Consider the following 26,354-nt stretch of genomic DNA (forward strand, 5'->3'; position numbering starts at 1 on the left):
GGAATTACAGATTTCGTACTTTTAAGAGATTCACAAAAAACCCTTTTTAAGTAGTCCCTAAAGCGAGCCCTGGCTCCTTTTCTGAAAATGAAACCCTGGGGACCCAAGAACAGGACTCCTCTTTCGTCACATACCTGTCTGGCTACCAACTTCTATTAATTCTGGACAAAGTTTAATTTAAGGAACTGGCCTCTATTGGAGCAACATCACATAACAGAGTAAATGGAGCTGCATTCACACATAGTGAAGCAGACCCTGCTTGAGATCACACAGTAGAAAAGTTCAGACTCTACATCTACAGAACATCACACATAAGAACATGACTTAAGCAAACACACCACCTGACTTGGTAAATATTTGTATCACAATAAATAGGAGCTGGTGCTTAGACTAAAAGGTATGCCTAATGGTGGATACATTCTGCATGATTCAGTGTTTTACCAAGTGTGGTAATGCACCTGATAAAACCCAATGCTTTACTGCCCACATTTTCCAACTTCTGAAACCAATGATAGTTTGGGAATGTGTGATAAGTCAGGATTGGGTGATCAATTGCCTGTCCAAACCAGGATTAGAAACTAGGTTGGAGATCTCAGAATGATGATCTCTGGCTGACCTGGCAATTATTTGTATCACAATAAACAGGAGGTGGTGCTTCGACTAAAAGGTATGCCTAATGGTAGGAATTGAGAAGAAGGCTAGTTGTAGTCAAATTGTTTAGTTTATTCGGTCAACTGATCATTGGAGTGTTAACTGCAGTGTGTTGCAGGTGTATTGCTATTTAAAGGGGGCTTCCAGAGAGTTGATTGACTCATATGATCCAGTTTAAAGTATACAGGCATCTCAGGGGTTCTGTACATAAAGCAATTGCAAATCAACAGAGAAAGTCACCAGAGATAAATTTGCTTCCAGTTTCATAAGGTGACGTCTGGGTGGCAAAGAGTTCCTTGCCCGCTGTAAAGAAGAGGAGATGCAGATAATCAATTATTGTGAAGTAAAAGGTATAGGAGTGTCAAGAAGATTACCATTAGCACTATATGTCTCTCTTATTGTATGCCTGTAAGAGGATTTAACATAGGGGCTAATCGAGGTGTAGGGGTGCTCTGTCACACAGGAGTAAAACCATGATAATTGCATCTGTTTCTTTACCTACGTTCTCCAGCATTGCCCTACACCCGAACCACTTAAAGTACAATCAGCTGAAGAAGACGATGTTCAAAATGCCCAATTAAGAAAGGAGGCTTAGGGTTTAGATTCTGGCATCAGATTCTGAATGTTAAGGGGAGAATGTGTTTACAGGAAATGGACCAGCAGTTGGAGCTGTTTCCTCTGCCCAGTCAGTCATATCACATGTATCTGCATCTGGCAAAAGATTAAAGTTATAGAGGAACTTACCAGCATGGTCCTTCCCCTTATTGTCGACGAGGGGGAAACCTGCGTCCATGACCGATTGAGGCATTCCTGAATTTCGAGGAGGATAACCGTATTTCCTTAATATTGACGACGCAATGTTGGAGGGTGTGCCTGAATTTCCATGGCATCCACAAGCACCTGGAAGTATCCTGGCTGTCCCTGAAGACATCCTAAAGGCATTTTGGGCACATTCGGGGGCATTCCTGATTTCGCTTCGTACGAGCTCGTTCAGAGCTCTCACAGTGTGTGTCCCTTGCGCATCCAACTTGAGCTCTAATTCCTGTGGGGGGCTGTCACATGATCAGCATGCGAACGTTGTGTGTGACACACCAGGAAACTAACATCATAGTTTCCTCTACAGCGTCCACTGAGGTTTGTGCTGGCACAGCAAGGTGGAGCAGCAGAGGGCGCATCAGGTATTTGTATGTATGAAGATTGAGGTGATTCTCACACCAAAGAACTGTCAGAGTAAGTAACTAATGTGCAGGTGTTTATTTATTTTGTGGATCGTGCTGATTCGCACACCCAATGACTCACCACATGCCTGTGTGTTGCAGATCTGGTAATAAGTGCTGATCTGCACACCTCACGCAGTAGGATTATAACCTGTAAAGTGGATCCAAGCTTCTTGGCAGTAGTGGTGAATCACACACCCATAACCAATAACTGAGGTGGCATAAACTTTGGTGTGTATACGTGGCCAAAGATAGGTCATTTCTTTTAGAATGGTTGGAACAAAGGAGGTTGGGAATAATCTTGATCCCCAATAGCTCTGAGCAGGTGTTGTTGAAGAAAGAGTTTGTGGCGGCTGTGAATGTGTGGCCGTGGCTATATGCATTACCGGAAATTTTCGAAGATAAATTGGGAAAGCTGAAAGGTTTCTCCCATCAAATCATACTAAAGTCTAGTACTGTTCCTGTGGTGCACAAGGTAAGATTTTTACCTGTGACCATGGGAGAAGAACTCAGGAAGAAATAAAAAAATGTGCGTGATCAAGGCATTATAGAGGGCATTGAAAGTTCTGAATGATTGTCCCCAATTGTGTTGGCAAGGAAGGCAAATGGGTCAATTTAGGATGTGCACAGACTTAAGTGAAGTAGTGTGGCTCACTGGTTAGAGGCGGCAGACCCGAGAGCAGAGGACGGCCCGGGACCAGGGTTCGATTCCCGGCACGGCAGGTTTCTGGACCAGGGTCAGCGGACTCGATAATTCTCTCGCCTCGGTGCCCACTCTGATCAGCGATCACACTCGGCAACTCTGGGCATTAGCTTGCCTCATCTTCACTAACCTCTTCACTGCTAATGACAAGGGTAACTCGTCATGCCCCTCCCATTCATTTCAATGGAAATCTCCATTATATAAGCTGGATACCCTTAGCATCCAAGTGGCTAACGGCCCCACCAGACTGCCGGGGATGCCTGGTCTCACCCTGGAGATACCCATTAAGGGACCATCTCTCAGGGAAGCCAGGAAGGGTTTCGCAGCAGTCGAAGCGCCTTGGGACCCTACGGGTAAGTAGTGCGCTATATAAATGCCTATACATTTACATACATTTACAAGGGGCTTCAATGGGAAGATTTGGGTGGACAGACACCCCTGACAAAAATAACTGAAATGTTGGCCACCCTAAAAGGTGCTAAAGGGTTCACAACCGTAGATATGATGGCCACATATCATAAGATAGCATTGAAACATGAGTTGAGGCCTGTGACATTGTTTATTACTCCTGAAGATGCATTCAGATTTAAGCGCATGCCATTTGGTTTGGCCTCTGCCTCCTCCGTCTTTCAACGATTTGTAGAGGCTCTTAGTAAGATCATACCTAATGTTGTGTTTTCAGGATAACATCCTGGTGTTTAGTCAAGATATGTCATCCCATGATACGCCCCAGGCTATTGTTCTGTCAGCATTGTGGGAAAAAGCCATTACATTACTGGCTGACAAGTGTAGATTCACAGTTGAGTATGTGGATTATTTGGGCTGCGAGATTTCAGCAAAAAGTGTGGAATCAAAGAAGAGTTTAGCTAGGGCAATTACAGAGTTCCGACTCCCACTAATAAGGATCAGGTGTGATCCATTTATGGCATTCTGCAATTCACAAATGTGCTGAAAGAACCTGCAATCTTAGAACTTTGCTCAAAAAGAATGAGAAGTTTGTGTGGAGCAAGGAGGTAGATGAAGAGTTTGAGGTAATTAAGAAGGAGGTGGACATTGCCATTCCTGTAAAGCCATTTCAAACATGTGACACCTCTATCATAGTCACTGATGCCAGTGAATATGGTTTGGGGGCTGTATTGTTGCAGGCTCATCAAGGAAAGGATGAAGTGGTGGTTTTTGCATCTCGTGCCTTGAGAGGCGCTGAGAGTACCTATTCGGTCATTGAGCGTGAAGCTTAGGCCTGTTGGTGGGTGGTTAACCATTTCAGGAACTACCCGTGGGGTGTGGAATTTACTACTAAAGTAGACCACAAGCCCATAATCAATCTTTTTACAATTAAGGGAGCCAGTAATGCAATGCCAAGCATCGACAAATGTCAATTTAGACTTTCAGTATTTTAGTATCGTGGGGAATACATTTCAGGAGTGAGGAACATTTTTGCAGACTGTCTGTCCCGTTTGCCTCTAAGTGATGATTAGGGAGCAGCTGATGTTGATAGAGAAGATTTTGTTATGGTGGGTGCAATTTGCAGTCTTACTAATCAATGGGTGCATTTCAGAAGTTGAATGGAGGACTGCTCTGGAAGACGATAAGGATTTACAGGATGTCAGATGTCTGATTGGCAAGGATTCCCCCAAGGACACATCTTTTGTGCATGTTGATGCTTACAAGCATGTGTTTGTGGTGAGTTAAATGTTTCAATTGGACTACTAAGAAGGGATGATACATTGATCGTACTCAATGGGATTCGTGGCAGGGTTTTGAAGCTGGCGCATGAAGGCCATATATATCGATGTGAGCTATGAAAAGGAGCACTAAGGATAGGTTTTGGTGGTGAGGTTTGGACAAGAAGGTGGATCCTATTGTATAAGAGTGTGTGAAGTGCGGCATTAGTGACGAATCGCAAATTACTGTGCCCAGTCCTGTGGAAGATGTATCCATTCCATCCCTCCAAATTGGGAATGGATATAATAGAGCCTAAAAATGTTGTGAAAGACAGCTGTTGATATGGAGTTGTAGTTATTGTTTTTTTTCACTATCTCCTGAGGTGGGATTTGTAAGGTCATTGGATATTTCAGAGGTCATTTGATTTCTGCAAACCGTGTTTATGAGAGAAGGAGCTCCTGATGAAGTAGTGACAAACAATGTGGTGCACTTTACGTCTGTCGAGTTTGAACTATTTTTGTCCCATTGGGGTGTGAAACACACCAAAACATCTTTATATCAGCCCCACAGCAATGGCCTTGTTGAGAGGTTTAATAGGGTCATCAAGGACAACATTGCTAGTGGGTTGGATTGGGGCAAGAAAATTAAGGATTTACTATAGGCGATTCGCACCACTCCCAACACGGTCACAGAGGTATCTCCATTCACTCTTCTCAAAAGATGTGAACCTGTGACCAAGGTGGCTTGCCCATGGATAGAGGGGTTCCATGGTGGAGGGAGACATCATCAGTGAAGTTGAAACATCAAATGTTACAAAGAAAGTATGCTGGTAGGGTGAACTGGAGAGGGCACATACCTCATCCATCAAACCAGGTGATATGGTCAGGGCTCAGCTGCCTGGTATTGGGTTCAAAGATAGGTCCAGATTCTCTCAATCGGAAAAAGTAATTAATGTCTAAGATCAATTTTTCATGTTGGAGCATAACAAGTATTGGAACAAAGAGAGGTTGTTGCCTCAGTGGGGTGCTATTGCACATGTGGAATGTGATGGTGCTGTCTATACTGAACATGGAGCATGCAGTGCGCAAGTTTTAAGACCACCTTGTGAGAAAAAGCCCCCCACAAGATGTCAGGACTATGTATAACCTGTCATTTATATAAATAGATGTGGGATGCGTCACAAACCTCTAGCAAATATATTTTGAGGTTATACATTGTATTTATGTTTTGTTTCGTTTAGATTGTTTTTTGGGAAAAGGTTGTAAGAGGGAAGATGTGTTGGATTTGTATTCTGGCATCAGAACCCGAATGTTAAGGGGGGAATGTATTAATCAGAAACATACTGGCAGTTGGAGCTGTTTCCTCTGCCCAGTCAGTCACATCACGTGTATCTGCATTTGGCAACCAATGAAAGTTATCATGGAACTTACCAGCACGGTCCTGTGATCCTTCCTCTACAGAGGGCTTTGAGGGTTTGGACCTAAAGTAATGCAAATATAACTTTCCAACTAAAGAGGATGAATATCTCCATATGAGAGTAGATGTCTCATGAGATTCGGACATAACCTTGATATTGGCAGCTATCTTAAACTTCTAGTATTTCAAGACGCTAACCTCAGACATCAGTGCTTCCCAATTGTTTGCATTTAGACTGCTCACATCTCTTTAAGTATGAAGCAAACTTACGTCGCTGTTATTGGAAATACCCAATACAAACTGCTAGGCAATGTCCTACTCAGGACAAGAACAAATCCAATTCCAGACTGGTTTTAGTCATTCTCTGAGAGAATCCCACTGAGAAAAATTTTAAAGTGATGCACGAAAGGATTGCATTATTCCCTACCACTGGTAATTACTCAGCCTACATTTCATTCCATTACTGAGAAGCATAGTGGCCAGATTCAAAGACTGCAGAATGCTGGTCTCTTCTTCAGCAGGCTTTGAATATTTAATAAGAAATCTGGGAGGTGATTTGTTTTAGCCGGGTTGATCATTTAGAATGCTGATTCCCTGGCACGAGCCCTACATAAGACACGTGTAAGGTTTTATATTCTTGAAACTCTGCAAATATGTGAGCAACAGTTCCTACAGACATTGCTCTTCCATCCTCCAGCAACCCCAGAGTATCCTTCCCAAGCTGAAATTGGAATTTTAGAATTTAACGATTGGGAGTTTACGCCCATTTCTGTCCTGCTCTGGCTATGGACAAAGTTTGACAATGCCCTTTACGGGGAATTTGTATTACCTATGGCGCAGCAGCCTCATGGTTCAAACATGCTAAATATCTTTACTGATTGTTGTATTTAATTGTATTTAACACAGTATTTGGGACACCACAAATGAAATCACCTAGTCAAATGGTAGAGGTTTAGAAATACAATTTTGGGATTGGGTGGAATACACCTTGAGCTAGCTTCTAAGACAAATTGGGTTCATCAAATCAATAAATTAAACCATACTGTGAAAATAGAAAGTATAAAGTTAACTGGGTGAGCAAGAAAGACTCTTTAAGTCTAAGTCCATGTGGTGTAGTCATACATAAAACGACCTAACACTTTATACTCTTCTGCACTCCTAACAGGCTCTCTAGAAAGAGATGGTTAGGCCGATTATTCAGATATCACAATGTCCAATTGCTTCTGGATGCAATTCATTTCTTGTATTTTACTGTATATGGAGTATATACAGTCTAACAAGAGTTAATTAATAGCTCAATCTTGGCATGATTTATGCTTTTGTAAATAGATTGCCTGAGTGTGGGCTATGATTGAAGGAGTATGGTTGTCCACTCCAGTTTCTCAACAATTGCCTAAGGATATTGTGCTATGTTCCACTCGAAAAGCATGATTTAAATTGTTTAGCCTCACAATTGTATTTTGATAACATTTTCGAAATATTAGGTTCATACTAAAAAAATCCTATTGTAGAGGTTGGCATGGCTCGCCATCCATACCACAGTGAGTGATAAAAATGTTTTATGAAGGTGTATTGCATGAATTTTGATGTTATACATTAGATTATATACGGTGCCTTGGTATAATTTTTTTCTGGATAGAATATAGCCAAAATAACCATGATTGTTTTATTGATTAAGTAAATTAACCCACTACTAAAATATGTTAGAAAGAATTTAGCTTATTTCGGAGAACTTAAACACAGGTTACATTTTCCCGGCCAGCATCCCAAAAAATAGAAGGAATAAAAAGGTGGGTAATTTTAATTTACCTCAATGCAGTAGGAGACTGATAAATGCTGCCAAGCAGTTACCAAAGTCTAGTCAGAGGTCATGATTAATACAACAATGAATTTAACAAAGAGGGCGGAGAGGAAGTGGCAATCTACAAAAGGAACGCCGACTAGGGAACTTAAAACAGTGAAATTGAGAAATTATAAAGGTGCAGAAAATCTCTCGCAACCTAACACCATACCCCTTCCCAGTAAATTGCAGTGCATCAATAATGTTCTGGCCTGTACAAACAGAGAGATTCCCATGTGTTACTGTAGTCAGAATTTGTATTAAAGTTTATATCTGGCTAGTGAAATGCTATATCTGAGAATTAATTTACTTTGACTTTTAGGGACTGAACAGATCTTTATCAACACCAAATACAAAAGAAATTATTCATGTCGAAGTCAGATTTCTCGTATACAAGACTTTCAGACTCCGTAGATGACCTCAAATTATAAAACTGATCCTCATATTTTATCCGTGTGGCAGCCAGGCTCATCGGTTCAGCATGTTCGTTTGATAGTGAAAGACCCTGCATTTTTGACAGCTCTCAATATTTTCTTGTTTATTTTAGCTATTTTTTCATTCGTATTTTTTCAAATACCACATTAACCAAACTTGATCACTTTTTAACATTAACATTAACCTTGCGCTCAGGGGGTGAAATCGATTTTACATATCATTTTACATACAGGGTGCAGTCATCAAAACCCTTTTGCACACCTAGAGCACAGTTGTGCCCACGTATCTCTGGACATAGTCATCCCCAAATCTCTCATACAATTTAATGCTCTTAGTGTATCTTCATATCTTTCCAGTTCTTATAGTGGTTGTTCATCTGGGGGAATTTTAGGGCCTTTGCTATGGTTTTATATCTTCTGGCAGTTTGCCATTGGTACTCAACAATTTCATTCTGGCCTCTTTGGCCGTACACCACTCTCCTACGTCTCGAAACCAGCCAGCAATTGTTGGACCTGTGGGGCTTAATCTGTGTATTGGAAGTCCTCTCTTGGCTATTAGTGATTTCCGATCTATGAACTTTATCATTACTGTACTTTTTGTGTGGTAGGTCTATATTCCTAGCAGGTATATTTGGGAGGTGTTGGACCTGTTGGGTGTATTCTATCACTGTATGTTTTAGATTCTTGTCCCCAGTGTTGCTGGATCTTGGGGCACATACATTTAAGAAGGTGCTACATTGCTTCCGTACATTTAGGGCACTGTGAACTTTCAGTGGGGTCTAGTTTAAGAATCGTCAATGGCGTGACATGACTGAGCTGTATTAATCTGACATGTGTGTTGCTCAATGCTTTGCTTTCTTGGGGGAGGAGCTACGTGAGCATCCGAGATGGCCGCGTGAGCACAGGGCTCCCGAGACCCTCGCCGCCCTTTGCACATACCCTGAAATTATCCTGATTCTGAAGACGGGTTATTGGAGATGAACCTCTGCTGACGCTTTTGCTCTTTCGAAATTTTAATTTGGACTTTGGGAACCGCAGTTACGTTGATCTGAACTTTTGAGGCCCACCCCATGGTGAAGCCGGGGGCTTGGCAGGCTAGGACGCCGAGACGTAGTTGAACAACAGCGGCTGAGGGGCTCCCCCAGTAGCCTTGAACCAACTTTCAGTTTCGTTTTTGGGTCCTGGCACTATCAGATCACAAGACGGTTCCGGTTTGTCCGAGGTCCAGCCTGGCTCTGCCTCTTCATCGTGTGCCTTCGGTCTTGAGCGCATCTGTATCGAGCTACGTTGTCACCTCTGCCACTTGAGCTCATTTTTGTAGACTCTGGTGATTTGCCTGCGAACGGCCATTTTCACCAGGTCTCACGGGCCCCTCCGGGGCACATTTTCCAAGATGGCTAACAGGGCCGACAACGAGAAGCGGAAAACCAAGACGCCTCTATGCAGGTGACCGATCCAAACTAACGTCATGGACCGCTATACCCATCCTAAAGGGTCCCCCGGTAGCACCAGCCGTACTTCGGAAGAAGCCAAGGAAGACCCGGCTGCGCTGACCGAACTGTCTCTCCAGGATGTCATGGGTGCCATTGCCAACATGAAGGCTACCATCGGCCAGCAATATGAAGCTTTCGCTCTTAAAATTGACACGGTGGCCATCGATGTTACCCTGATCAGATATGACTTGTCTAAGACCAATGAAAGGGTCAAGTCGCTGGATTTAAAGACCTCTAGCCTCACGACCGATGTGTCAGATTTACAGGCTGAAATCGGCAATCTGCGATCCTTCAACGACCTCATGTCTCACCGACTGGAGGACTTTGAAAACAGGGCCCGACGTAACAACATAAGCATCATCGGTGTCCCTGAAAACCCCAAAAATCCTGCAACAGACCTCCTGGTGGAAGACCTCGTCCTAAATCACCTTGCCCCTACAAGTCTCAGCATATTTTTCGCCGTGGAACATGCCCATTGTGTGCCGGGTGGGAAACGGAGGCCGGGTGCCCCTCCGAGGCCTATCATTGCCAGACTTTTCCATTTCAGAGATAGAGACGCTATCCTGCAGGCCTCGAGGGTGAGCGGCCCGGTAAAGTTCAAAAACACAACAGTGAGTTTTTACCCGGACTTCACCCAGCTTGTTCAAAGGCAAAGGATGAGTTTTCAGGGAGTGAAGCGAAGACTGCGAGACGTAGGCCTGAAATATGCAATGCTATTTCCAACCAGGCTTCGTGTTGAATACGAGGACCGGACGTTTTTCTTTGACTGTCCTGAAAGTGTTAGTGACTGGCTGGATTCTCTACCTACGCGGAACGATCGAACTGGGCACCCTGGTGGTGCCGAGGGTGGTGCGCTGGAGTAAGAGTGACACTGTGGTTCCCGACTTCCGAACATTTGACTTTTCACACAGCTGGGTTCGATGATTCTAATACGATTGTGTTTTATTGTTGTATGTCCGAGGGTGGCAGAGGAAACGAGACTCTTTCCTCCTCCGGGTTTCTTTTTGTAGACTAGTTTAATGTCAGGGCGACAGGCACACTGCAAGTTGGGGTGGCTTCTGAGTCTAACGCAGGGGTGCAGGGTGGGGGGAGTTGCAACGGGTTCAAGTTGGGGGGTGGTGGGGGGAGTTTGTGTGTTTGTTATTTTCTCTCAAGGCAATGTATTGTTCTCTTCTTTGATCCGGTCATTGGGTTCTTTGTGGGGTGGATTCTGCATTCCTTGCCGGGTTGGGGGGTAGTGGGTTGAGGCTAATGTCTTGGAATGTCAATGGGTTGGGTGATAGAATAAAATGGGGAGTGGTGCTACAATTCCTGCGTCGCCTCTCCCCCGATGTCGTTCTCCTACAAGAAACACATTTGATTGGGAATACGTGTCCGCCATGAACAGGCGGGGGTATCGTCTTGTTGCACACTCGGGATTTACTTCTGGTTCTAGGGGCGTGGGCATCCTTGTCCGGTCCTCTCTCCCTTTGGAAATAGATAATGTAATCCTTGATGATTGGGGCGATACGCCGCCCTCACTGGCAGATGGGAGGGAAGGACTGTTTCACTGATTACCGTATACGTCCCGCCGGGTCTACAGACCTCTACTTTTGCTGATATTGGGCGTTTAGTGCTGGGGCTTCCTGATGGTATCCTGGTTATGGGTGGAGACTTCAATTCGGTTGTCTCTGGCAGTGTAGATCGCTACCCCCCCGAGACCTTACCAAGTCTCAATCATGGCTTGGTGGGTTTATGGAGACTTTTGGTCTGGTAGACTGCTGGAGGTTGATGCATCCCGAGCAGACGCAATACACTTTCCATTCTGGGGCCCACGGCAGTCTCTCCAGACTTGACTACGTCCTGATGCAGGCGACGCAATCCCCCTCTATTAGAGAAATTAGACACCTTGCCCGGGGCATATCAGACCATTCCCCTTTGTGGCTCTGCATGGATACTAAAGTGTGTGGCGAAGGACGGGTCGCTCCCATAAACCCTCGGTATTTTCGCAATCCCAAGACCCGCACCGATTTGATAAAGTCCCTTGATCACTATTTTCTTGAAAATGTGGGGTCTGTCATTGTGGGAAGCCTTCAAGACAGTTATTCGTGGACAGGCTCTGTCGCTAATTGCTGGGGCCAAGAAAACTAAATATGAAGAAACTGTTCGTCTTGAGACAGAGATAGCCAAGCTAGAGTGTGACCTTGAGCCTGGCGTGACTGGTGCTAAACTACACTCCCTCGGCCTGAAGCAACTAGATTACAGAGCCCTGGTTACTGATGCTGCCAAAATAATGAATAGAGAGCAACAGGGCAGATTGTATGATGTTGGGAACAAGGCTGGTAAATTGATCGCATGGCTCGATAAGAAAGAAAGGGCGAATTGTGTGGTTCCCGTGATTGAGAAACTTGATGGAGTGTGTGTGACAGATCCGGCTGAGATTGTTGAGTGTTTTGTAGAATACTTTTGAACGGTGTACTCTCTGGTCTCTGATAGGGCAGAGGAAGATTCTCATCTGTTGTTGCGTGACATTGCATTGCCGCGCCTATCAGAGGTCGACAGAGACTTAATGGATGCTCCGCTCTCGGCGGATGAGATTGCTATTGCCATTTGTTCCATTCGCTTTGGCAAGGCTATGGGTCCCAATGGTCTGCCCATTGAACTATACAAACTTTGTCCAGATAAAATAGCACCGTATCTTTGAGATATGTTCCTGGAGTCGCGAGACCTTGGCTCCCTTCCTCGCGATCAGCGTCTCGCTACGATCGTGGTTATTCACAAGGAGGGGAAGCCGCGGGATCGCTGTGCTTCATATAGGCCCATCTCGCTGTTAAATGCCGAACCCAATATTCTAGCTAAATTGTTAGCTAACCGACTGATCAAGGTAATTAGTGACCTGATCCACCCGGATCAGTCTGGTTTTATCCCGCATCGCAACACTGCACTTAACCTGCGGCTCTCACATGGCGTCCTCGCGAGGGCGGCGTCTCTTCACGAGCTGGCCATTTTGGCTTCCGTAGACGCCACGATGGCCTTTGACACAATAGAATGGCCGTATCTCTGGGCCGCCCTCGCGAAATTTGGTTTTGGTTCCGGGTTCATCGGGTGGGTGAAACTTTTGTACCAGAAACCGCTAGCTCAGGTGGTCGTTAATGGCCGAGTATCGGACTCTTTTACCCTTGGGAGGGGTACGCGGCAGGGCTGCCTGTTGTCCCCCCTACTTTTTGCTCTCGCTCTGGAACAACTGGCTGCCTGGCTGCGATGGGAGCCTTCCATAAAGGGTATCCAGTGGACCCCGGATTTTGAGGATCGAGTATCGCTTTTTCTACAGACAATATCTTGTTGTACCTCACGTTCCCCCCGAAAAACGCTTAACGTGTTGTTTGACGTGCTTACTTCGTTTGGAAAGAACTCAGGTTTAGTCAATAATTGGACTAAATCCTGTGTTTATGTGCTCTCGGGTGGTCTCCCTCCTCTGCCTCGTAGATTTCCTATCCAGGTCTCGCAGACAGGATTCAAATACTTGGGGATCTTCATATCTTTGGACCCCGCCGTCCGCTACGAACGCAATCTGCTTCCCCCTCTTCAGAGGCTGAAACTCAACGTTATGCGCTGGCATAGGCTGCCATTGTCACCGCTCGGGCGCGCTGTGCTTTTTAAAATGATGTCCCTGCCACGATTTTTGTACGCGCTCCAGAATACGTTCGATATTATTCCGGTGAGCTATTTTTGAGAGGTGGAGAGCTTACAGAGGCGGCTAGTTTGGGACGGATGTGCGCGTATCGCCCTTGCTAAGCTAACGCTCCCCTGGTACGACGGAGGTATAGCACTTCCGGATATCAGGCGGTATTATTGGGCCTCTCAGTTGAGTGCGATTAACCATGCAACGTACGCATCTGGTCCAAACCTGGCATTCGTGATGGACAAACACCTGTTACCGGGTAGGAACTACAATAGGGCACTCTATTCTAAGGTAGCAGGGAGGAAATTAACTGGACCTACCAAGATCGCTGTACGAGTCTGGCATGATGCGAATGTGGCTTTGGGTTGGAGAGATCGACTGACCCATGCAACTCCTTTGTATGCGTCTGAAAGATTGGAATGTCTCTGGAAAACGAAAGGTTTTGAGAAATGGGACATGATTGGTATTAGCAGGGTGGGCGACCTCTGGGCCAAGGGCAAAATTAAGACCTTTGAGGCATTAAAGACAGAATACGAGCTGAGCGTCAGGGAGTTTTTCAGATACGCACAGGTTCGCCACGCTTTGACCTCGGTTTTCACTGTTGGCGTCGATATCCCCGAGTCCTCCCCGCTCGAGGATCGTGTGCTTGATGGTCATGTGCCTGATAGCACGATTTCATTAATATACAACAAGTTGATCAATAATCGGGCGGATCTACTTGTACGTCTTAGGGAGGTCTGGACTGGAGATGGTTTGGAACTGGACGACGAGGATTGGCAATCCGCGTTATCTTCTCCTAAGGAGGTGGCTATTCCTGCCCGTCTCCGCCTTGTTCAACTTAAAATCCTCCATTGTGTGTATGTCATTGGTCCGCGCTTGGTTCGTATGGGTTATTCCACCGAGGGGTTATGTAAACGTGGCTGTGGAATGGTTGGAACCTTCCTTCATATAATTTGGGAGTGCCCGGAGGTGGTTGCATTCTGGAACTGTGTGCATGCAGTGATGGAGAGGGTCACGGGAGTTGTGTTACTGCCTGAAGCCAGGCGCTGCCTGTTGAATATGTGGGAATCGAATGATTATAATGTTGCTCAGACCCAGTGGGCGACCCTTGGGAACATGATTGCCAAGAGAGACATTGCACAGTTGTGGGGTTCCCAGCGGCCGCCCACGGTATCGGTATGGAAGGAAAATATGGATTGGTGCATGTTTAGAGAAAAGACTGTATATGTGGCTAGGGGTAGACCTAGGAACAGGAATAAAATCTGGTACCAGTGGAATGCCTACCGTGGAAACATATGTACGCCCCCTTTCGTTGAGAGCCTAGATGTCTCCCTTTCCCCCTGATCTGACATTTCATGTATCCTTCACTTTATGTTACTATCGACCGGCTTCCCCGCTGACCCCCGACTCTCTGTATTACTTATATGCTGAATAACATTGCACTCAGAAGTCCTTTCTGTATGAACACATGTCTGTGTATATTGTACTATTGCCTTGTGTATTGTTCTTTTCTTTGTAATAAAATAAAAAACATTTTTAAAAAAATGCTTTGCTTTCTTCCATTGTTTTTCTACTGTCAATATTTTTAATCCTACACTTTTGTAGAACTACTAGTTGCTGCATTTGAACAAATACCCTAATGGTTCGTATGCAAATATTAGAGTAGAATAAGCCCTGTGATAAGTGTGGCTGCATTCTCTTTGATTCCATAGAACAATAAAGGTGTGTATAGCTCAACATCCTTTTATAACATTCTACAGACCAATGTCCCTCAGTTTCTGTGTTTTAGCTAATAATAAAATAAGTTAGAGTTCCCTCATGATAGAGTGAGGGATAAAACACTGCCACAATAGGCAAATGTTAAAATGTATTCACTCTGGTGTTTCTTTTGTTTTAATAACCTTATCATTTTTCTAGTCAACAATCTCTTGAGTTTATTTGTAATCCTTAAGCAAAGCTTCCATTTAACTCCCATATTTACGTGAGGTTTGTTAGACCTGGCACCGTTGGCGTGGGTCTCCCTTCCATTTTTATTGTTGCCTCATGTGTTTTTGCTGGTGTTAGATGCTTTGGGCACTGTGCCACTGCTATCCAGCGCCACAGCGCAAGTGCTCCCTATTATAAATTGAGGTATGGATTAGTGATTCCAAGATTGGATAATTGGCTTACTTGTCAGACCCTAGTCTAGTGCACTGAGTGTGCCCAGGGCGTGTAAACCAAATGCTGCTGGTGGGCTTGCAGCACTGGTTGTGCCACCCACAGAAGCAGCCTTGTAAAATGTGTCCAAGGTCTGCCATTGCAGAGCCTGCGTGCAGTCTGGTACTGTCATGCTGACTGGGCAAGTGCATCCACTTGCCAGTCCCTAAACCTTCCCTTTTCTTCATATCAGTCACCCCTATGTTAGACCCAAGGGCAGGGTGCATTGTAAGTATGAGGTAGGACAAGCCCTGATGTGTGTGGCATGTTCTAATAGTGAATTACAGCCATTTTTGTGTTTCACTATTGCAAGGCTACCTGTTCTCCATAGGCCAGAATGGGGTGTTAGGTTATTACATGTTCATAATCCTAACAGACTGAGAGGACGTGGTAGAAATTCGAATTTAGTATGCCTGGACTCAGAATAATAAAATACATCTTTTAGTGAAGTTTATTTTAATATTCTGTGTTTGCAATACCACTTTTAGAAAGTAGGTATTTGCTTGTCTAACCATTCAAACCTGCCTCTGCTAGGTTGTGTATTCCTTTGTTTGATTTTGTGAGTGACAGGGCTGGGGGATTCCAAGAGACAGGCTGAGTCACCCAGTGGTGAATAGAGAGATCTGCATCTAGATGGGAGGGAGGAGTTGTACCTGAACCTTGAATAGGGCTGTGCCTGCCTTCCACAATGCTGGCTCCACCCCCTGGGGAGCGGCTGATGTCTCTGCCCTGCACACTGAAAGAAGAGAAGGAGTCCTGTAAACAAAGTTCTCCAGGACTGTACTTGCCTTCCACAATGCTGGCTCCACCTCCTGTGTGGCGTCTGATTTGCCTGCCCTGCACTGTGAAAGGAAAGGAGAAGTCTGGTAAAAAGAGTGCTTCAGAACTGGTTTGGACTGGGCAAAGGCCCCTCTACCCTCAGAGAACAAAGGATTTTGGGGTATAAATATTGGGACCCTGATCCCATGAAATTAGATCACTTTTGGACTACAAGAAGAAACCTTTACTGAGGAGAGGAACCTGAAGAAACTAAGGAGAGACTATTCCCTGAAGTGCTGCTTGGGGGATTGGCCTGCAGCGGTTGCCTTACTGCCAAAGGAAGGAGAAAGGCACTTTGTGTACTTTGCTTTCAACTTGTGAAGGATCTCCAAGGGCTTGGAAAAGAGCTTGCCTCCTGCTGAAGTCTCAGGGACAACAGACTTCACCCCCCAACTCCCCAGAGTTCTTTGGAAGTTCTTGCTGCTGTTTTGGGCCTTCTGAGCAACTGCATGTCGCAAGGAGCTGGAAGTGCGACTCAACAAGAAGAAGCGTGTTGCCGTCGCTGTGCCTGCAGTCGCAACTCTGAAGGAGGGTGTCACCGCTGGAACTGTTGCACTGCACTGCATAGGAGAGAAATGTGCCGCAACGAAGAGGAAGTATCTCGCCCTCGCTGCTGCTGCCGTTACAACTCCGAAGGAGGGTGTCGCCGCTGTAGTTGTGGCACTGCACTGAATCAGGAGAAGAATCTCGCAACGAGGTTGGAGCATGTTGCCGTCGCTGTGCCTGCCGTCGCAACTTCAAAGTAGGGTGTCGCCGCTGGAACTGTTTCATTGCACCACATCGACCAAGAGCACCTTGCATCTCCGAGAAGCACGCCGCTGTCGGAGCTGCTGCCGTCGCATTTTGGATGTCGCCGCTGTAGTTGTCGCATCGAGCGGAAGCTTCACGCATCGTGGGAGAAGAGCGGCGCCGCTGGAGCTGCTGCTGTCGCAACGTAGGGGTGTCGCCGCTGCAGTCCACGCATCGAACCGATGACTTCTCGCATCCCCGAGAAGCGTGCAGCATCTGGAAGATCTTCACGTCTTTATTTCTTTGTATCTGAACTTTGCCGCATTTCCCATTGCTGCGACATTGCTTGTCGTGGAAGCGCAACGCAACTTAAGGTACATTGACGCAGAGTGTCGCATCTAAGAACTGAACTGAACTAAGCTTAAATCTACTATCTTAAAGTAATCATAGTGTGTATTTTTGTCGTTTCTGGTCTTGTGGTAACTCTATATAAAGTATACTTATTTTTTATATAAAACCTTGTGCGGTGTCCATTTTTAGTGTTGTCACTGGGTTACTGTATGTGGTCACAACTGCTTAACTTACAACGCCTCTGAAGTAAATCCCTTCTGCTCGTGCCAAGCTACCAAGAGGGTGACCAGGGGTTATTTTGGAAGTGTAATCCCCTTATCCTGACTAGAGGAGAGGGTCCCTATTTGTCACAAGTACCTACCTGTGCCAACTAGAGACCCCCAAATCTAACAAGGTTTTACTGCAATTTAGGTGGTTTTGTCTCTCTAAATGTCGTCAAACTTCTCAGTATGCAATATGCATTTTCCACCAATTGTTAATTTGTTTTGCAGCAAGGCAGGCTCGAACAGTGTCAGCTTAGAGAGGAAGTAAAAAAAAACATTATTTGGAGATATAATACTGTTCTGCTCTCTCCCTCTCACACAACATAGCCAAGCTCCTTTGGTGGCGGTGCTGCGTTGTGCGACATAAGTGCAAATTGCCTGTAGTAGTTTTTTTTGTCTAAGTAATATCTAGTGCACATAGAAGTGAATGTGTTACATTAATTACATTTAATTACATTTAATTTCAGGAAGAATTAACACTGATCATCTACATAGCACCCTCCACCCCCCTGCGCCTTGAGACCATCACGGGCGAGTAGCGCGCTTTATAATCCCCTGATTGATTGATTGACTTCAGAACCCTACCAGGGCTATGAGGTGCTCCAATTTACTTTGGAATCAAGGGTTGCGCAGGGTTTTGGTTTTAGGATGAATTATATGGAAGGTGTGTATTGAAATTGCTCAACCTCCTCCACAGACTTCTGAGAATCAAGGCAAATTATACGCTCTTTTGTACATATCACTATGACAAAAATACAATTTGTTCTAGTGGCCTCTTGCAAGATTTATCTCTATTAAGGCTTCCACATCAGCAACAGAGTTATCCATGGAACTGGACAGATCTCCTTTCAACTCCATCTGTTGACATTGTAACCCCATTGGCCCCACAACTGACTGTTTCTCCTGAAAATCTTGTATTAGCGGGAGTCATTATCTGGGCAGATGGTCAATCTCTGAAACTTGCTCCGGGAAGGAATTTAGAAGCTTTGAGATCTGGTGAGCTGTACAGATGTTACTGTTCTCAAACACATGTCCCATTCAGTTTAAGGTCAGATAGGATGAAGATGGCCTATATCTACAACCCCAACTCTACTTACCTTAGAACTATTTTCAACACTTTGTGTCTGGTCACAGCTGCACAATTGAGCACCTATGCAGCTGTCACACACTACTCCCAAAGCCTCACACTCAATTCATACTATAAAAACTACACTTTACCAACCATGCACAACTAACTGCAGATTCTTACTCAACCACTCACAAAGTGCTTTGGTGCATCAACACGGGTATGAAGTGCAATACAAATGAAACATAATAATATTCACATATCAAATTACTTTGCCCAAGAGTTGTGTATCTCATAATATCACACTTTAATAATGATATTGGCCAATATTACTGTGATGTGATGGTGTTGTTTTTCTAAAGAATAACAATGAGAAGAACATAATCCCATCTTGTATGTATTGTACATTTTTTAAATTGTATTAATCAAACACATTAGAATGTATTTCTAGTGTATAGTTAGCTTTTTAGACTCCAGGTGTTTACCTATAGACTGAGGGGATTTGATGCTCTCTCTTTGTTCATACTGTTTCATAATCACTCCCACCTTTTGATATTGTCTACGATATTTAATCACATTTAAATTAGTCAGCAGTTTATTCAACTAGTGTAGTCACAATATTTGTACTAATCATTGATTGTTAAGATCCAATTTAGATGATATAGATATCTTCATATTGAACCAAAATATATTAAACCTTTGAAGTGGATGCATTAAAGAAAAAACGGATGTTTTGCAATTTCTTTTTTACTTCAGAAGAATTGTACTTAGGTCCAGCCCTGTGTAGGAATGTGATCATGGACTGCCTTCTGAAAATGGCTCTGGGATCCCAGATGCAGTGCTGCATTGAGCAGGAGTTGGGTCAGTCATCCATATTCATAGAATTGATCACATCCTCCCAGTGTTTGGAACTTTGTTAAATGATGAGATCTTCTTCACAAATGGCTTGTTTATCATGATGCTAACTTCTAGTGAGTTACACAAACATTTAAATTATTGCTTTCATTAAATGTGTTAAGTGTTACCTGGGAAACCAGCTTGGGTCCCCTTGATATAATCCATCATCCTTTGTGAGAGCCAGACTGCCAAGCGACATTAAGGTCCTTTGAACGGCTGCCATTTCTTTTCCTAGGAATACAAATTTCAGATTGTTAATCTTTGGACGTCAGATCAAAGATATACTGACCATCACAGATGAAGGGCACATGGAGCAAATTGATGCTAAATGTTGCACATGCTCTGACACATAAACATCATTTCTGATTCCTGCCTGCATTTCGGAGTTAACTTTTGAGCAAATAAATACCCCACATCAGTGTCCTGCTGTGCGCGCCACACAGACAAGAGTACAGAAACTATGGATTCCTTCACCAATCTAGTGGAAAGTGCTGTCACTTAGCTTGGGAAACAGCAAAACCTACACCTTTCACGTGATCCTCACACAATGGAACGAAATAGCATTTTGTAGAAAACTGTATTTTAGTGAGAACACTTGACAATCCCTAAAGCCGTTCTTAATGTACTGTTAATTGCAGAGTCTTATTTTAAGTCCTACTACCACAACGGAAATAGAAATGTCATGACATCTACTTTTCAAGGATTTGTGGTGTGATTTTCCCTTAGCTGGCATTTATCATAAAAAAATTAAAAGGTTAACAAAGAGGCAATACAGTGAGTATTTCCTAAAAAACGCCTTAAAAGGTTATGGTGTTTGCACAATAAATGCATAGCATACACAGGCTGTAGACAAATGAAAGGACTACTCGGAACACCATCTACAAACCCTAAAGGGTACACAAATCGCACGATGTAATCATCTGTGTATTTCCATAGCTGTGATGGGCCAGCAAAACCAAACAATGGCCACAAGAAAATCCCCCAAAAACGATGGATTTAGGCCCAGATCTCTGTACTGGGGTGAATGTATGACATTGTTCTGCATTCTGTCCATCAATTGTTGTTTTGCATTTTGTCACCCCGAGTGGGATGGGTATGCTCAGACGTGAGTCCCATGCTCTCCACACAACTGGAGACAAGCTATCCTGGCTGAAGACGGCTGATAGCCAGAAACCGGTCCTAGGATGCTTGATTCCAGTCCAGGAAAGACATGGCTTGGCAGTTTGGGCTGGACTGTTCCCATGAGGCACAGGGTCAGACTGATTTGCATATGGCCATGTCTGAACTGGGGTGGTGTGGAGTGCAAAAAAACGATGGATTTAGGCCCAGATCTCTGTACTGGGGTAAATGTATGACATTGTTCTGCATTCTGTCCATCAACTGTTATTTTTGCTGCAGTGAGCTGTGGCCTCCGTGACAATTGGTTTTCACTGCTGACTTTGGGCTGTCATCACACCTTCCGGAATTCGTCTTGTGAGACCCATATTCTGCCTTGTGACACTACGTGTTTGCTTTTCCGTCCCCTGCGGCTCTGAATCTGGTGTGCTACGTTTTCCACAGTATACTTGAAGGGGCAGATTTACAAGCCCCAGGTGCCGCCGGTGCATCACGTTGCGTGACGCACCGGTGGAGCAGCCTGCTAAGAGATATTTACAAGCACAAGTAAAGTCACCCTGCGTGACTTAACCTGTGCTTGTAAATATCGTCCCTGTTCATGCAACACTTTGCGTGTTGGGGCGGGATATGGGTGTTGCTGTGGGTGTTCCCAAGCAACACCCATGTCCACTGAGGCATTTCCAGATTTACGAGAAATCGTAAACCTGGAAATGAGTCAGTTTGCTGCGCCACCATAGGGGTGGCATAGTCAAGCAAAACGAGGAGAAATGTTTACATTTCTCCTTGTTTTTTCCTCTTTCAATGCGTGCTGCGTTCTACAGCACGCATTAAGAGGAAAATGCCTGCAGTGATTGCTTTTGTGCAGGAAGGGGCCCCTTCATTCACAAAAACAATCTCCCCATGGCGCAGGCATCCTTGCACCATGGTGCAAGGGTGCCTGCGCCGGCACATGGCAGCTGTTTCTGCGCCAGCGCAGGGGAGAGAACAGGAATGCGACATATCATTGTAGATATGTCGCATTCCTGTGCTCTGAAAGTGCCGCAGCGTGGCGCAGCCAAAGGGCTTGCGGTGCCACGCTACGGCACTTTCTTGTAGATCTGCCCCTGAGAGTTTAAATTGTGATTAAATATGTGCATTTCTCCGTGAATTATACCAACTTTTCCTCCTGGTGAGCCATTCGTTATTTACATTTAACACCCGAGAGCTTCGCAGGATTCCTATTCAGACTATGGCTGCTTTATATTTCGGATATTTCTTTTTGTCATATTGTGTGTCCTGCTAATAAACTTCCTACTCCCTCCCTATCTCAGTAGACACTACGAGTCCCAATTTTAAGGTGTGGCTAGAGAAAGCTTTGGGTGTTTAGAAATCTTGTAACAAGGTTGTAATGCCAAATAATTGATTTTTAACTCCTGTTTGCCGTACACATTGCTTGCCCCGGCCTCTCTCAAGTGTGTACCTAACCCGATCATTTTATGACTGTAATGTAATGTATTACTTGTAAAGCTCACTGTTGCCAGCCGGCGTCCTGGCGCTGTATACCGCTGGGGAACCCGTCCTGGCTTTCCCTGTGGGATGGTCCCTACTGGGAGTCCCCAAGGTGGAGCCAGGCATCCCCGGCGTTGATGGGGCCGTTGTTGAGATTAGGCAAGCTAATGCCCAGAGTTGCCGAGTGGGACCCCTGGTTAGAATAGGCACAGAGGCGAGAATTATCGAGTCCGCTGACCTTGGTCCAAGGCCCTTCCACGTCGGGAATTGAACCCTGGTCCCGGGCCGACTTCTGCTTCTGGGTCTGCTGCCTCTAACCAGTGAGCCACACCACTCCACTAAAGCCTCTGACTGCCCTTGTATTTCCTATTTATTTGTCTGTGCCTTCAATAATTGCAGGTGTATAAATAACACCTGCCCACAGTAATATAAAGACTGCCTGTAGCAAAGACTGTTTGAACTACTGTGCGTTTAATGCTTCTTGTACATGCTGGTGTCTTATTACATCTAGTATGTGGCACTTTAAGGAGGTTACCATTCCGTAGCATTGTAAATGTGAGTTGTTGTGCAGCACCACTGAATACCCTCATTCACCTCGGGCCTGCAGGTCGCACCAAACATACAAACGCAGCGGTGTGTGCATTGTCCGCAGAGCATTGTTATGCAAATGTCTGCATTCATGACTCTAGCTACAACTGACATATCCCTTCCTAGGTAAGCGCCTTTTTGGTGGAATATACTTTTGACTTTAATGTCCAGTTTGAACCAAACTTTAATGTGTAGTTAAGGTTAAAATAGGGGCAGAATACAACACACAATGGAGTTATCGCGTGGGTTCTTTCCACGTGTGTTTAGTGACCCACATGTGCAATATTGTGTTTTGTCTTTTAGAAAATATAGCTTCTATTGTTAATGTTAATGTTAAAAGTACTTCTAAAGCGCTAACATTCATCCTAAAAGGATATCATGGCGCTAAGATTGACGGTGTACAGTGAACTAGCACATGTGCCTGGGAGATTTAGTCTGCTTTGGGGAACAATATGGTTTTGATTTTTTTCCTGAAAGTGAGGTAACAATCTGTGAGTCTTAAATCTGTTGGTAGATTATTCCACAAATTTGCAGCCAGATTTGAAAAGGCACGACCACCCATCCTGACTCTCTTTGTTCTGGTGGTGGCAGCTCTTGCAGTGGATTGGGAGCGAAGATTTTGGTTTGGTACGTTAAAATTAATCCTGTTTTTTAGGATGTTCGGGCCAGTGTTATGCAGCAGTCTGGGTAATGCATAACATTTTGAAAGAAACTCTTTGCCTCATTGGGAGCCAATGTAAGGCTCTCAGACAGCTCTTAGCAGAGTCGTACTTTTTTTTGTTACAGACGGCTTTTGCTGCCGCATTCTGGACAAGCTGTAGCTTTGAAAATAAATAGTCCGCCATGCCAACAAATAGGGAATTCCCGTAGTCGAGTCTACTCATTAGTAGTGACTGTACTAAAATCTTTCTGCATTCCACTGGAATCCAGGGAAAGACTCGTCTTAGCATTTTTTCACTATTCTGGTGAGTTCACTTGATACGTGCTTGTTTGATGTTGTGCTGATATGAGATGAAGGCACATCCGTAGGTCAGATTTTGCATTTTGTTAATGCACTTGTAGGTTTTCTTGGTGTGACTGTGCAGTCATTAGAGTAAAAAGCAAGGTTAACAAAGCATGAGCTAATAGAATATAATCAGGATCAATGCACCAGCAAAGTCATAAATAGCATAGCATGCAATTCAATTCAATTATTTCTTTATTCATCCTTAGTATGCATTTATGTCTCTTTGCAGTTCCCAAAAACTTGAATCTACCTGGTTTCTCCTAGGAATCAATACCTAAAGCCCGTCCTCGAAGTAAGAGTGCTCCCCCTTGGAACAAGCTCAGATTGACACCTGCAACTGTATGTCTTATATTCTTTACTCTTTTTTCCAGTTCACTTCTTGAGCTGAGGTGAGAGCATTTCACAGCTCTTTGCAAGTTTAGTTCATGAGCTTGCTTGAGTATGGCGTGCATATCAAACGAGCTTGGCTGCTGCATGTTTTTTTTTCCTTTGTCCTCTGCCATTTATCTAATCTCCCCACATTATATTATCACCAGTTAATGCACAATTTATTGCCTTTCTCAATGACCAAGTCATAACACTTCTATGGAGTTTCAGTCACGTATATTGCACACCTACTCATCAAGCTAAATCATACAAGAGGAAAAAAAATATTCATATTAATCACCAGTGGTGGCTCCTACACTAAGGCAGATGAGCGTTGCCCCACTGTTTTTTTTTGCAGTGAAACAAAGGGAAAATAGATTGATAATAACCTGTGTTATTATCATTTTATTTTCTCCTACTGACGCAGCTTTGTGTGAGGGGCGGGGGCAGGGGAAGAGTGGTCGGCAGCACCCTCCTAAGTGCGCTATGACTGCTTGGACGGCACGTCACATGTTCTCCATGCAGACTGCACTGCAGCCTACGTGGAGAACATGCCCAGGCCTTCAGTCAGCGTCTGAGCGCAATCACAACGCTGCTAAGGCAGCGTTGCGATTGTCTGACTGGAAGCCTGAGTGTTATGTTATGTTGTTATGTTAGGGGGGGTCTTGTAAAGCGCTCAGCTACTCGGACAGAGTGCTCCGGCGCTATCAGACCTAGAGGGCAGAGACCGCAAGATCGCCTAGGCTATTGTCCAAACAACCATGTCTTAAGTTCCTTCCTGAAAGAGAGAAGATTGTCTAGCTTCCGGAGAGACAGAGGCAATTTGTTCCATAATTGAGGTGCCAGATGTTTATACGAGCATCCCCAATGCGAGCTCGTTTAATTGCCGTAACAGTAGCCAATGATAGCGAGGCAGATCGTAGGGATCTGGAAGGATAGTAAAAACGTATTCTTTTCCTTAGATAGAGCGCGCCAGTGCCATGGAGGGCTTTAAACGCCATAGTGAGAGTCTTGAAAAAAATGCGTTTACGCACTGTCAGCCAGTGAAGGGATTTTAATAGAGCAGAAGTCTTGGACCTACGACTAAGGCCAAAGATTGCCGAGTTTTGCACAGTTTGTAGGCGGGTGAGGTGTGAGTGTGCTAGCTGTTGAGGCCGAACGAAGGAGGACTACGGATGAGGGACACGGCGAGAAAGTATGTTTTTTATTTTATTTTTTATACCCGTTTCCCCCCCTGTGTCCTTCCCCCCCCTCCCACTCCCCTACCTCTGATCTGTGCTGGCAGCCACTATTAATCACATAGGCAAAACCTAATGCATTTACCAATGCCTGTTTTATATGCCAGCCCTTAGATGCCTTCTCAGTTGTGCAGGGAGGCTTCATACAGAAACAAGGGCCCTCATTATGATGTGGCCATAATCATTTACAACAATCAACACACCTGGGGAAAACTAACAATGAATTGCTCTGCATTCATTGGGTGTGATAATTATTGCTTATCACAAATGTTGGCGTATGAGATGCAGATTTTGGTGCTTACCACACCAGAATCCTCTTGTTTGACCTGCTGAAATGTATCTGTGGATGTGTTTTTTAATGCAAAACCCATGAATCCGATATGTGTGCTAGTAGGAGCTACCGCACATATCGAAATGTATTGGCCTACTCGTACAGAGGGCCCAAGACCTTTGATCGCAATCCTTTTATCATGCTTCGTGTGCACCAGCTGACTACACTATCAGAATTGTATCCTTTTCAAGATGTGCTGCAATACTACATACCTTACAGATATATATTGCCAAAGCCCATATCATATATGTATTGTTAATCTATATACATGTGGAGGTGGGTATAGGAAATCTATACTTACTTATATATACTTACCTTCACAATGTTTTTGTTCTCAATGTCCTTGCTATAATAATTTTGTAGTATGATATTTAGGAGTCATTGTTCTGGTAGCATGCGGCTGGAATTGGAGACCAATTACTGTATGGACAGTTCAGATATTTTCTAATCGTACAGGCATTAAGTCGCTAGTGGTACCCACTCAGTCTTCAGGGGATGATCGAGATGAATAACTGAACCTTGTATTCATGTTTTTGATACACAGCATATCATACAAATCTATAACAAATTGAGCAATGGATGCACAGTCTCATGATCCTATAGAAGTAAGGGTGTTATGCTGACTCCTTTGCCTGCCTGTTCTCGCTGTCTGTGGTTCATACTGTGCTTAATTTGTGTAGCTGATTGTAGTTGGTTGGCACAGGCATTTCTTTTTGAGGACCTGCACTTATTTAGTATTAGATTTTGACCCCAAGGAAGACAGAAAAGGGATGACAAGTGGGGAGAGAAAATCTATAGCAGTGGCAAAAGAAGCAAGCAG

The 26,354-nt window shown here is 44.4% G+C and overlaps 1 protein-coding gene across 1 annotated transcript in view; it reads right to left on the reverse strand.

Moving 5' to 3' along the window:
• TAGLN3 (transgelin 3) overlaps window positions 1-26,354 on the reverse strand; it is a 154,634-nt gene that overhangs the window by 20,312 nt on the left and 107,968 nt on the right. Inside the window, exon 4 of the mRNA XM_086934416.1 lies at window positions 19,530-19,632. Within this exon, the coding sequence (XP_086790542.1) occupies window positions 19,530-19,632 (103 nt within the window). The remainder of the gene's footprint in view (window positions 1-19,529; window positions 19,633-26,354) is intronic.

The sequence above is a fragment of the Lissotriton vulgaris genome, chromosome 8 (genome assembly GCF_964263255.1).
Source record: "Lissotriton vulgaris chromosome 8, aLisVul1.2, whole genome shotgun sequence".
Lineage (NCBI taxonomy): Eukaryota > Metazoa > Chordata > Amphibia > Caudata > Salamandridae > Lissotriton > Lissotriton vulgaris.